Source organism: Ranitomeya imitator, chromosome 10, assembly GCF_032444005.1.
Source record: "Ranitomeya imitator isolate aRanImi1 chromosome 10, aRanImi1.pri, whole genome shotgun sequence".
Classification (NCBI taxonomy): domain Eukaryota; kingdom Metazoa; phylum Chordata; class Amphibia; order Anura; family Dendrobatidae; genus Ranitomeya; species Ranitomeya imitator.
Window position 1 is genome coordinate 72,772,475 of NC_091291.1, and position 12,269 is coordinate 72,784,743.

Consider the following 12,269-nt stretch of genomic DNA (forward strand, 5'->3'; position numbering starts at 1 on the left):
ATTGTATGCAACAAAATCGAACAATCTGCTGATTCCGCTGGCCCTATAAACAGAAAGTCATCCAGATAGTGCGAACATGAGCGTATCCCAGACACATCTTTCACCACCCATTCTAGGAACGTGCTGAAGGCCTCAAAGTAAGCACATGAAATCGAGCAACCCATGGGAAGACAACGATCAACAAAGAAGCCGCCATCCCAAAAACAACCCAATAAATGCAAACTGTCAGGATGAACTGGCAACAAACGAAAGGCCGCTTCGATGTCGGTCTTAGCCAGCTTAGCCCCCTTTCCACATGCTCTAACCCACTCCATCGCTGAATCGAATGATAAGTACGACACCGAACTCAACTCGGGATCAATACCATCATTAACCGAAGATCCCTTCGGAAACGACAGGTGATGGATTAACCTAAATTTATTAGGTTCTTTCTTAGGGACCACGCCAAGAGGTGACACCCTCAGATTTGCAATCGGAGGGGCGACAAACGGGCCTGCCATTCTTCCCAGAGCAACTTCCTTATTCAACTTCTCCGACACGACCTCCGGGAATTGTAACGCCGATTTCAATTTTTTTCTTTTTAAACTAACATCCTGCTCAACATAAGGGATTTTGAAACCCTCCTTAAAACCGTTGCGCAATAAAACTGCAGCTGACCTATCAGGGTATCTACTTAGAAAGGCCTCCATCACGACCCACTGCACCGGAGTCACCCCTTTTGTCAGCTGAATCTCCAACTTTTTGCCTGTTACCCCTGAAACATTTTGAAGCGCTATGCACCCACCCGCAGGTTGAACACTCGTGCCTATATTTATACTTGCTCCCGAATCTGCATATGCCATCATTGAAGGCGAAACACAGTCCCTTCTGCAAAGCCGCCGAGTGTCCTGACTGCCCTGAACTCCCGGCGCCCCCGTGAAAAGGCTGGCTAGTCTGACCTAAACGGGACGGGACCATAACTCTCATCCACAACGCTATGTCCTTGTGATCCCACCTGATACTTGGCCTAAAAGCCTTACGCTGACGAAACTGTTCGTCATAGCGTAACCAACCCTGTCCCCCATAGGTCCTGTAAGCCTCCCCTATGGCATCTAAGTAACAAAATAATGCCGAGCAATTTTCCGGGGCCTTCTCCCCGATTACGCTAGCCATAATAGCGAAAGCTTGCAGCCAATTTGAAAATGATCTGGGAATCAGCCTATATCTCCGTTTCTCCTCATCTTCTTTTTTAGAGTCCTCCCTTCTAGGTCTATCCAAATTAAATCTCTCTAGGGGTAAAAGAGAAAATATTTCTATGTACTCCCCTTTCCAGATTTTTTCCCTAACCTCTTGTTTTAAATGTGCCCCTAACGGGCCCTCGAAGCAGACATAGACCTCCCCCCTAGCCGCATCGTCTAGTTGCGGTACATCCTCCTTTTCCTTATCCTGCAAAGCTCCCTCACCTGGTGCATCAATTCCTGACCCAGGCCCTGGTGCTGTTCCGTCCTTCTCCCTTGATGAGCTCCCCGTGTCTGCCGCAGGACCCGCACTGCTGGATGTACCCGTAACTTCAGACAACTGTCTAGACCCCTCAAACGACCCCGTATTTCCCAACCAAGCAGCTGACGGCAAAGACCCCCTGCTAAGACCGGACCCCCACAAGCCCGCTAGCTCCCCTAAACCTCTAAGGATTAAACCCATACCCCCGCTAGCAACTCCCGAAGTAATGTCACTATTCCTAGCTTCAGGGGAAACTATGCCTGGCAAATTAAAGATAGGGAAAATGTTCTCACCTAGCTGCCTGGGTGCTGTGAGCCCAGCAGCCGAAGATCCAGCTCCCAGCCGAAGGTGTCCTGCATCCCGACCGGCTTGATCCGCGATGTTGCCCGCCGAACTCCTGGCGGCCGTATCCGTGTCCTGGCGACTCGGTGATGCCGTCGACTGCCCTGGTGCTGCGGAAAGGGAAAAGGCCGAGCCAGCATCCTGCCGCCCGATGGAAGATGTGCGGCTCCTTGCCACGGATACGTCCCCGGCACTGCGTACCGAAGCGACGGAATGTCGCCTGCCGGAATCCGGAAAATTTCCGCCACCACCAGCAGAGGACGCAGATCCAGGAAAGTTCCGGCCATCACCAGCAGAGGGCGCAGATCCAGGAAAATCCCGGCCATCACCAGCAGAGGGCGCAGCTGCAGGAAAATCCCGGCCAACACCAGCAGAGGGCGCAGAACTTGCAATATCCAGGCCACCACCAGCAGAGGGCGCTGCTGCGTTGAAGACTCCAGAGCTGTGCACTGCAGAAGGCCGCACGCTGATGCCAGGGCCAGCCGACTGCCGCCCACATAATCCTCGGCGCTGAGGGGCCACCGCACCTGACCCCCATCTCCTCGGCTGTCGCTGCCTCCCACGCTGAGCGGCGCCAGCGGGCATGCTGACGGCCGCCGTACCGGCTCCTGCTCCTGCCGCCCCACGTCGCCCGGACACTGAAGGAGGGGAGGAAGGATCCACCCCCCGTTGTAGGCCCCGCCGCACTGGAGGATTCCTCCCGGCGCCGCGCTGTGAGGTGGAGGGAACAGCGCTGCGTACCGGAGGGTCCGCAGAGGGGCTCCTATTTCGGCGCCGGGCCGTGGGGATGATGTCCGGGCTTAGGCGCGCCGGAGGCCTAGTCCTCCGCGGCCGGCGCCCGTCCTGCGGTGCCTGCGATGGTGCTCCCGATGTCCCCTGGAGAAGGCTGTTAACGGATGCATTCAGCCAATCTGTCCCCTGGGAGCTGGCTGCCGTCCGGAGACGCTGGAGGATCGCTTCAACGTCCATTCTGGTAAGTGTGACAGAGATTCCTCACTTGTCACGCAGGCACCTAAAATGGATGCCTGCGTGAGGAGCGTGCCCCTTTTTATGTGCCCCCTCCCCACAGTCCCCTAGTTCCACCCCTTATTTTCAAAAAATGCCCCTAAAGCCACCCCTCAAGTTCCCAGTTAACCCCTTACCACCGTATCCCTTCTAACTGCTCCAGCTCCCCAGGTCCCACGTAACCCCGTCATGGCGGCCTCCCTTTACGTGCCGTGGGCCCCCAGTACGGCCTTTCTGGACGAGCTCTGAGACGTGGGAACTCTGCTGACCGTAATCCCTAATCCTATCATACCACACTAGAGGTAGCCGTGGAGCGCTCCTGACCAGACCTAGGCGCCTCGGGCACAGCCTGAGAAACTAGCTAGCCCTGAAGATAGAAAAATAAGCCTACATTGCCTCAGAGAAATTCCCCAAAGGAAAAGGCAGCCCCCCACATATAATGACTGTGAGTAAAGATGAAAATACAAACACAGAGATGAAATAGATTTTAGCAAAGTGAGGCCCGACTTACTGAATAGACCGAGGATAGGAAAGATAGCTTTGCGGTCAGCACAAAAACCTACAAACAACCACGCAGAGGGGGCAAAAAGACCCTCCGCACCGACTAACGGTACGGAGGTGCTCCCTCTGCGTCTCAGAGCTTCCAGCAAGCAAGAAAAACCAATATAGCAAGCTGGACAGAAAATATAGCAAACAAAAGTAACACAAGCAAAACTTAGCTTATGCAGGGCAGACAGGCCACAAGAACGATCCAGGAGAGAGCAAGACCAATACTGGAACATTGACTGGAGGCCAGGAACAAAGAACTAGGTGGAGTTAAATAGAGCAGCACCTAACGACTTAACCTCGTCACCTGAGGAAGGAAACTCAGAAGCCGCAGCCCCACTCACATCCAACAGAGGAAGCTCATAGACAGAACCAGCCGAAGTACCACTCATGACCACAGGAGGGAGCTTGACCACAGAATTCACAACAGTCTACCTATTATGTCAATTATAGGCCTCTCTCATTTTTTAAGTGGGAGAACTTGCACAATTGGTGGCTGACTAAATACTTTTTTCCCACTGTAGGTTTATCTTAAAGGCAATCTGTCATTAGGATCAACCCTCCCAGTGTGATAGGTAATGGCTGCTCTCCTGATCTACGTGTCACACACTGGTAATTCCCCTTTTCATTTAAAACAAACACTGGAAGCGGAGTCTCAGAGATCTATGTGTGGTGCCCCTGAGGGTTCAGTCGCCACAGAGGTACTGCACCTCAGCCAAAGGTGTGGTACCCTGCTCTCAGATAAGGAGGGGGGCACTATCCAGAACCCAGACACTTGCATCAGATCCAACACCAGACCTCTCAGGCGCAGGTAGGGACTAGGTAGAGGGTGTGGGTGGAGTGAGTAGAGTTGTTATGGAAACAGGACGGAGGAGTCAGGAAGGTTCTGAAAAGACTATGAGGGGGAGTAGATGGAGTGAGACATGCAGAAAGGAGCTCCCAGAGACAGGGAGCTAGAGAAAGGTGAAGCTACAGAAAGAAGAGAAAGAAGGGGTCCTAGGGGCACAGGTAATCCACCCGTGGGGCTTGTATCCACTCCGACTATAGTTGGGTGAAGGACCAAGGTCGCAGTGGGGGAACCGACCTCCCAAGACTAGTGGAGAACTACAAGGCTCAGCTAGCAAGCTGGAGGCTGTGGTATCTATATGTGCCACAGCCACATCCACACATATTCGCTGACAAGGCAGCCACATAGGACCAAGGGGACCAGAAAGACGGCGCCCGACAAGATCCGAGGCTGCTGGCTTGGGACACTCTGTGTGAAGGCGCAGGGCAGGAGAGGAGAGAGCCAGTGCAGAGAGACGGCCAGGGAAGGAACATAACCAGTAGCGTAGCTACCGGGAGGCAGAGGGTGCTGGCGCCCCGGCCCGATGCTCTGAGGGGGCCCACCCGGAGATACACTACTACAGTTACATTTTGCGTCAGAGCAGGGAGAATCGATCTCCCTGCTCTGCCGCCCGGCTGCTGTGCAGCCCCTGAGCAGGCGGGGGGGCCGGTGCCAGCAGTGGGCCCCCCCGCCATCATCGGAAGATCAGCTGTACTGGCATTTAGCCGATACAGCTGATCGCATTGATGGGAGAAGGAGCGCTGCGCTCCTTCTCCCATCATCCCCCTGTCAGTGTCGGCGTCTGATGTCGCCAACACTGACAGCAGGCGCGATGACGTCACTGCCCGGCGCCCGCTGTCAAGAGATCAGCGGGAGCAGCGCAGGAACCAGGAAGAAGAGAGGTAAGTATTTATTTATTTTTTAATGGGTGCTGCTGCCTTATTACAGGGTCTGCCTATGGGGAGCTGCCTTATTACAGGGTCTGCCTATGGGGGGTGCTGCCTTATTAGAGGGTCTGACTATAGGGGTGCTGCCTCATTACAGGGTCTGACTATGGGGGTGCTGCATTATTACAGGGTCTAACTATGGGGGTGCTGCCTTATTACAGGGGCTGACTATGGGGGTGCTGCCTTATTACAGGGGCTGCCTATGGGGGGCTGCCTTTTTACAGGGTCTGATTATGGGGGTGCTGCCTTATTACAGGGTCTGACTATGGGGGTGCTGCCTTATTACAGGGTCTGCCACCTTATTATAGGGTCTGCCTATAGGGGGGCTGCCTTATTACAGGGTCTGACTATGGGGCCTGCCTTATTACAGAGTCTGACTATGGGGGTGCTGCCTTATTATAGGGTCTGCTGCCTTATTACAGGGTCTGACTATAGGGGTGCTGCCTTATACTACAGAGTCTGCCTATGGGGGTACTGCCTTATTACAGGGTCTGCCTATATGGGGGCTGTCTTATTACAGTGTCTGCCTATGGGGGCTGCCGTATGCTATAGAGTCTGCCTATGGGGAGTGCATTATACTATATTGAGGACTATCTGGTACATTATACTATATGGAGGCCTACGGGGAGTGCAGTATACTATATTGTGGACTATTTGGTGCATTGTGCTACTGTATATGGAGGCTATCTAGGGTCCATCATACAGTATGGAGATTACAGTGTGGGGGTCATTATACATTGTTGGAGCCATCAAACAGTTTGGGGCTACTAAGGGGTCAGTATAATGTGTGGGTGCTACTATACAGTGAGGGGGCATTATACTGTATATAAGAGAGCATCATACTGTGTATAGGGGAGCTGTACAGGGGGAGACTCGGGACTTTATTAAATGTAAAGTGGGCACTTATTGTTACTGTGGCTATCAAAGGGGCACACAGGGCATTATTAGTTTCTAGGGGCAAAATATGGGAACTGTTTTCTAGGGCACTTGCATCTGGCATTACTATATTGTAGAGCGTTGCTTTAGAATTTAGAGGGCACAGAGAACCACACAGCAGGTGCAGTAATAGGGTCACATATAGCAGCAGCGGCTCAGTATTGGGGTATCAGATGCAGTAATAGGGTCACATATAGCAGCAGTGGCTCAGTGTTGGGGTATAAGGTGCAGTAATAGGGACACATACGTTAGCAGCGGCTCAGTATTGGGGTATCAGGGGCAGTGATAGGGACACATACGGCAGTAGCGGCTCAGTATTGGGGTATCAGGGGTAGTAATAGGGACACATACGGCAACAGCGGTTCAGTATTGGGGTATCAGCAGGATGAGGAGTTTGTGCAGGTTGGGAATAGATGGTGATGGGGCTGGAATGTGAGAAGTGAAATATGTCTTTGTTGTATTCTCTGCAGCCGAGTCCTGGCTGGAAGAAGATGTCATGTCGGTCTGGGCCAGATGGAAAAGAAGGGGAAAAATGAACAATTCCATCAGAAAGGACGTCAGCGGTAAGACATTATCTGTAACTGTGCAGTGATCTGTTACATGTTCTGTAGGGCTGGAATCTACCACTGACCATATGGCGGTAATATCCATATTGGTCTTTATATAGAGATTATCTTTAGTAACAGCGCGGTCATCTGCTGAGGTTCTCCTCCACTATTAGGGTGCGTCACCGAGTTGTAATCAAGGTTACCTGGTTAGGGGCCCACTCAGAAGCTTCGCCCCCCCTGAACCATAACCCTAGCTACACAGGGGCCATTCAGAAGTTTCGTCCCCTTGAAACAAAACCCTAGCTACGCCTCTGAACATAACAATGGCGTTCTGGTGGAGTGTACCCCAAATTAACTGAGAGCTGGCTGGACCACAGACTCGGAGGACACAGCACCTGGCTGGGACTGCATTTAAGAACCGTTAGTAAAATTGTGGAAACTGCACCCTGCTGTGTCATCTGAATTATTACTGTGTCACCTGCCCTGCACTACAACATCCACCATCACATTTAACACCTTAATTGCCCAGGGACTAAGCTCTACCTGTGGAGAGCTGTAACAACTCTGCTGCATCACCATCAGCTCCAGCGGTTTCTTTAAGCAGCGTCGACCATCCCTAGCCGAGTACCACAGGTGGCGTCACGAACTATCCCCCATAAACTTTATTTCCCCGTTAATTTGACCTTTTATTGGACGCCCAGGGCCACGGACTTGGTCACTGCTGCCAGGACCCATCCCCCTTAAGAACTGTCCGCTCCAGCCCGAGTACCCCCTGGCGGGCGCTCCATTTGTCTGACCCATAGATCTTAACAACATATAACAGCACATACATATAAGAAAAATCTGGATTTCTCTGGAATAAGACATCTGATCTCAGATATCCTTATATTCAGCTTCCTGTGACCTACAAGTCCACATAGACAGCTTAGGAGGGTGGATGCTACTGACAGATTCCCTTTAAATGATGACAATTATTATAATTGTTCAGTAGATATAAGCTAATAAATCAGACAGATTTAAAAAATTGTTTACAATTATGGTTATTTATGCACATAATTTATTAGTTTTCCCTCCTGATACTTCTGCTTTAGTAACCATTTAACTTTCCTTGGAAAAAAAATGTGAAGCTTATTTTATTAGAAATTTATGTTGTGTTGTTCAAAGGTATCAAAATGTACAGGGTCACGATCCCGTCATCTTTGTACAGGGGCAGGATCTCGTCATCTTTGTACAGGGGCAGGATCCCGTCATCCTTGTACAGGGGCAGGATCACGTCATCCTTGTACAGGGGCAGGATCCCGTCATCCTTGTACAGGGGCAGGATCCCGTCATCCTTGTACAGGGGCAGGATCCCGACATCCTTGTACAGGGGCAGGATCCCGTCATCCTTGTACAGGGGCAGGATCCCGTCATCCTTGTACAGGGGCAGGATCCCGTCATCCTTGTACAGGGGCAGGATCCCGTCATCCTTGTACAGGGGCAGGATCCCGTCATCCTTGTACAGGGGCAGAATCCCATCATCTTTGTACTGGGGCAGGATCCCATCATCTTTGTACAGGGTCACAATCCCATCATCTTTGTACAGGGGCAGGATTCAGTTATCTTTGTACAGGGGCAGGATCCCGTCATCTTTGTACAGGGTCACGATCCCGTCATCTTTATACAGGGGCAGGATCTCATCATCCTTGTACAGGGGCAGGATCCCGTCATCTTTGTACAGGGGCAGGATCCCATCATCTTTATACAGGGGCAGGATCCCGTCATCTTTATACAGGGGCAGGATGCCGTCATCCTTGTACAGGGGCTGGATCCCGTCATCTTTGTACAGGGGCAGGATCCCATCATCTTTATACAGGGGCAGGATCCCGTCATCCTTGTACAGGGGCAGGATTCCGTTATCTTTGTACAAGGGCAGGATCCCGTCATCTTTGTACAGGGTCACGATGCCGTCATCCTTGTACAGGGGCTGGATCCCGTCATCTTTGTACAGGGGCAGGATCCCGTCATCTTTATACAGGGGCAGGATCCCGTCATCCTTGTACAGGGGCAGGATTCCGTCATCTTTATACAGGGGCAGGATCCCATTATCTTTGTATTGGGGCACGATCCTGTTATCTTTGTAAAGGGGCACAATCCCATCACTTTGGTACAGGGGCAGGATCCGTCATCTTTGTACAGGGTTACGATCCCGTCACCTTGGTAAAGGGGCAGGATCTCGTCATCTTTGTACAGGGTCACGATCCCGTTAGCTTTGTACAGGGGCACGATACAGTTATCTTTGTATAGGGGTGGAGCGCCCCCGTAGGGCAGTGGGGTACTCGGTACCGGGTCCTTCGGTTCTCAAGGGGGATGTCACGGTGGCTGACCTGGTACGTGGCCCTCGGGATGTCCGTTGTAAAAGGGGAAATGTCTTTAAAGGGGAAATGTTCGTGACATCACCTGTGGTATTCGGTCAGGGTGACCGACGCTGCTTAGGGGTCCGCTGGGGTGATGTTATGGCAGCTAGATGGTATATATTCCCACAGGTGAAGCATGTCCCCAGGGCTTCCCAGTGTGTAGATGGCGGATGGTGTGAGGCGCAGTGAATAACGAGGACACAAGTTTGCAGTCTCTTTACCTTTTACTGAAGGCTTCAGCATCCACAGTCCAGAGCACCAGATCACAGGGCAGGCAGAGTCCGGCCGGTTTGGAGGCAAATCCAGAGTCCCCTTATCCAGGTGGAAATCGGTAGCCTTCCTCTAGCGCTTGGGTGTTGTAGTACCTTACTGCTGAGCCTCTCATAAGGTCCTCACAACTGTTGTAGATGTTCTAGATGTTATGTCTCTCTCTGTCCTCCAGATGGATAGGAACAAAACCTGGAGAAAGGCATAAAGAACTGTTGCTCCCTTGGTGTTCCGGCTACCGGATCCTGCGCCTCAGAAGGAGGCAGCCTGTGTAGGGCAGAACTCCTTCTGGTTTCCACTCTTTTTGCTAAGACTTCTTCTCACTCTTTACAATACAATTCTCTGTTCGTGTCTCTTTCTTAGGATGCTGCCACACGTGGGGCAGGCGCAGCTCCGTGGCCTTCTGTCTAGGCCTCTGACAGGATCCCACCCCTGTCAGAGACCAACTACCTGAGCGGAGCTCAGGCAGCAGCTAGCTGGGTGAAGCCCAGCCAGCTTCTGACTAACTTCCTATTCTATCCAGACCACCAGTTTTACCTAATTGTGAAGAATGCCCTAATAAATAGGAGCATAGCTCCCCATGGTGGACTGGAGTATGAAATGTGTTGTGTGTTGGTGTTAACTGGTAGTGAGATCTCCTTTATTGCCTCCAAACGTAACATCACTCCCCCCTAGAGGGAAATGACATTACTGCAACGACCAGGACCCTGGGGCGCTGCGGGGCACGATCCCGTCCTCTTTGTACAGGGGCACAATCCCATTATCTTTGTACAGGAGCAGGATCCCGTGATCTTTGTACAGGAGCAGGATCCCGTGATCTTTGTACAGGGGTGCGATCCCCTCACCTTTGTATAGGGGCACGATCCCATCCTCTTTGTATAGGAACACGATCCCGTCACCTTTGTATAGGGGCACGATCCCATCATCTTTGTACAGAAATTGAATTTGTATAATGTTTTATCAGAAGTACAAAACATAATAATTAAATCGATTGTTTTTTCCCTCTAGGAGCACTGCAAGACCTGAACCAGGCTGTAGAATTGAGTAAAGGAATGGGGATCGCAGGACGTCAAGCTCTGGTCCAAAGAGGACTAATATTACGGCTAAAAGGAAAAGACGAAGCAGCTAGAGAGGACTTCCAGAAAGCTGCACAGCTAGGAAGTGACTTTGCCAGAGAGCAGTTAGTGCTACTAAACCCATATGCTGCTCTCTGTAACCGCATGTTAAGAGATATGGTGCAGAAACTGCAGGAGCCGGACATCCTGGAGTGATAACAGTCAGACTGGGTTTAAAGGGAATCTGTCACCCCCAGACATATGTGACCTATTAATATGGGCATACAGGTGATAGAAATGTTACACTAGTCCTACCTGCATGACTCATATTAATGGTCTTGTTGCTGAGAAATGTTATATTCTGTCTTTATATTAATGATTTTTTCCAGGCTCCGGGGCATGCCCTGCTGTAAGAAATCCCTGCCCCCTGTCTTCATAATAATACTACCCCCCTCCCATGCACGTCAGTTATGGCCCGGAATCCTGCGCCCTGCGCTCCCTCAGGAATACATACCTCATCCTCTCTTCTATGGAGACTGCATTCAGGGATCTTCTGCGCAGGCGCTGGCGACTTCCGCTCCAGTGACCTCTGGCATGCGCGCCAATAAGGTGCTCTCCCCACTTCCTCCCTGCATAGTCATCGCTATGTACACATGGTTCCTAACAATGACTATGCTATGAGGAAGTGCGCGCACTCTTTGCACACGCCGGAGGATACAGAGAAGATCCCTGAATACAGTTCCCATAGAAGGGAGGATGAGGTATGTATTTCTGAGGGAGTGCAGGGTGCAGGATTCCGGGCCATAACTGGAGAGCATGTCAATTTGAAATATATGAAATATGAATAGCATTACTGCTCTAGATAATTAGAAAAAATTGAGATACCTAGCACATTATTTGGCCAATTCGTGCATGCCCAGCAGCCAGCAACAAGGCGATCTCCAGTTTGCTGGGAACCTGCCTAATGTGAATACTTGTCTGACAGGATGACGGCCACAGGCAAAGAAGAGAGGCCAGATGGCTGTGGGTGCAGGAACAAACCCCTTGCACTTGTGGCTCATTTGCAAGGACAGAGGCATAGACATGTAAAACAAAGCTATAGACATAATGAAAGTTATAGGTACTTTACAATGATGACGTTATTTTGGGGTGTAAAAACCTGCTAAAAAGAAAACCATTGTAATAATATTTATATCATAGATCAATAGTACACGTGAAAATACGCAACTTTGTAATATAATAATAATAAATTTTTAACATATTCCGCAGCACTTTACATTATAGAGCGGATTTATACAGACAATAGACATTACAGCATAACAATGAACACAGATCAAAACAGATACCATGAGGAGTGAGGGCCCTGCTCACAAGCTTACAAACTATGAGGAAAAGGGGAGACGAGAGGTGGATGGTAACAATTGCTTTCGTTGTTCGGACCGGCCATAGTGTAAGGATCGGGTGTTCATGTAACGCGGCTTGAACCAGCTAACTGCCTAATTATGTAACAGTACAGACACAGAGGGCTATTAACTGTACAAAGCTTCTGAGAAACATGATGTGAGGATCCTGATTATGGTTTAAGTCATTTTGAATGGGCCTGTTAAATATGCTTATTTTGCACATTTATTTAATCAAGACTTTACCAGGTGCGTTACTCTTAAAGAAAAAATGTCATGATATTTTCATAAAAAATGTAGTGGTTTATTAAATTGTCCACAGAAAAACCACATTGCAGCAAAACGTAAAACTACTAGTTTATAGAGGAAATGCAGCAGCGCTAGTGAAGAAGCATAAAAAGCAGCAAGTAAAGCCCTTACCACATAGGGGAAAGAAAAAATCTAATAAATACAATTAAAAAATCATACTTGCGCTAAAGAATGCAGAGGGATTAAATAAAATTATAACTATTTACCTGATAA

At 50.2% G+C, this 12,269-nt stretch overlaps 1 protein-coding gene across 1 annotated transcript in view; it reads left to right on the top strand.

Annotated features, from left to right (window-relative positions):
* TTC36 (tetratricopeptide repeat domain 36) overlaps positions 1-12,052 on the top strand; it is a 31,911-nt gene extending 19,859 nt beyond the window's left edge. The window contains exon 3 of the mRNA XM_069740958.1: positions 10,301-12,052. Within this exon, the coding sequence (XP_069597059.1) occupies positions 10,301-10,563 (263 nt within the window). The 3' untranslated portion in view covers positions 10,564-12,052. The remainder of the gene's footprint in view (positions 1-10,300) is intronic.
* The last annotated feature ends 217 nt before the right edge of the window (positions 12,053-12,269 follow it).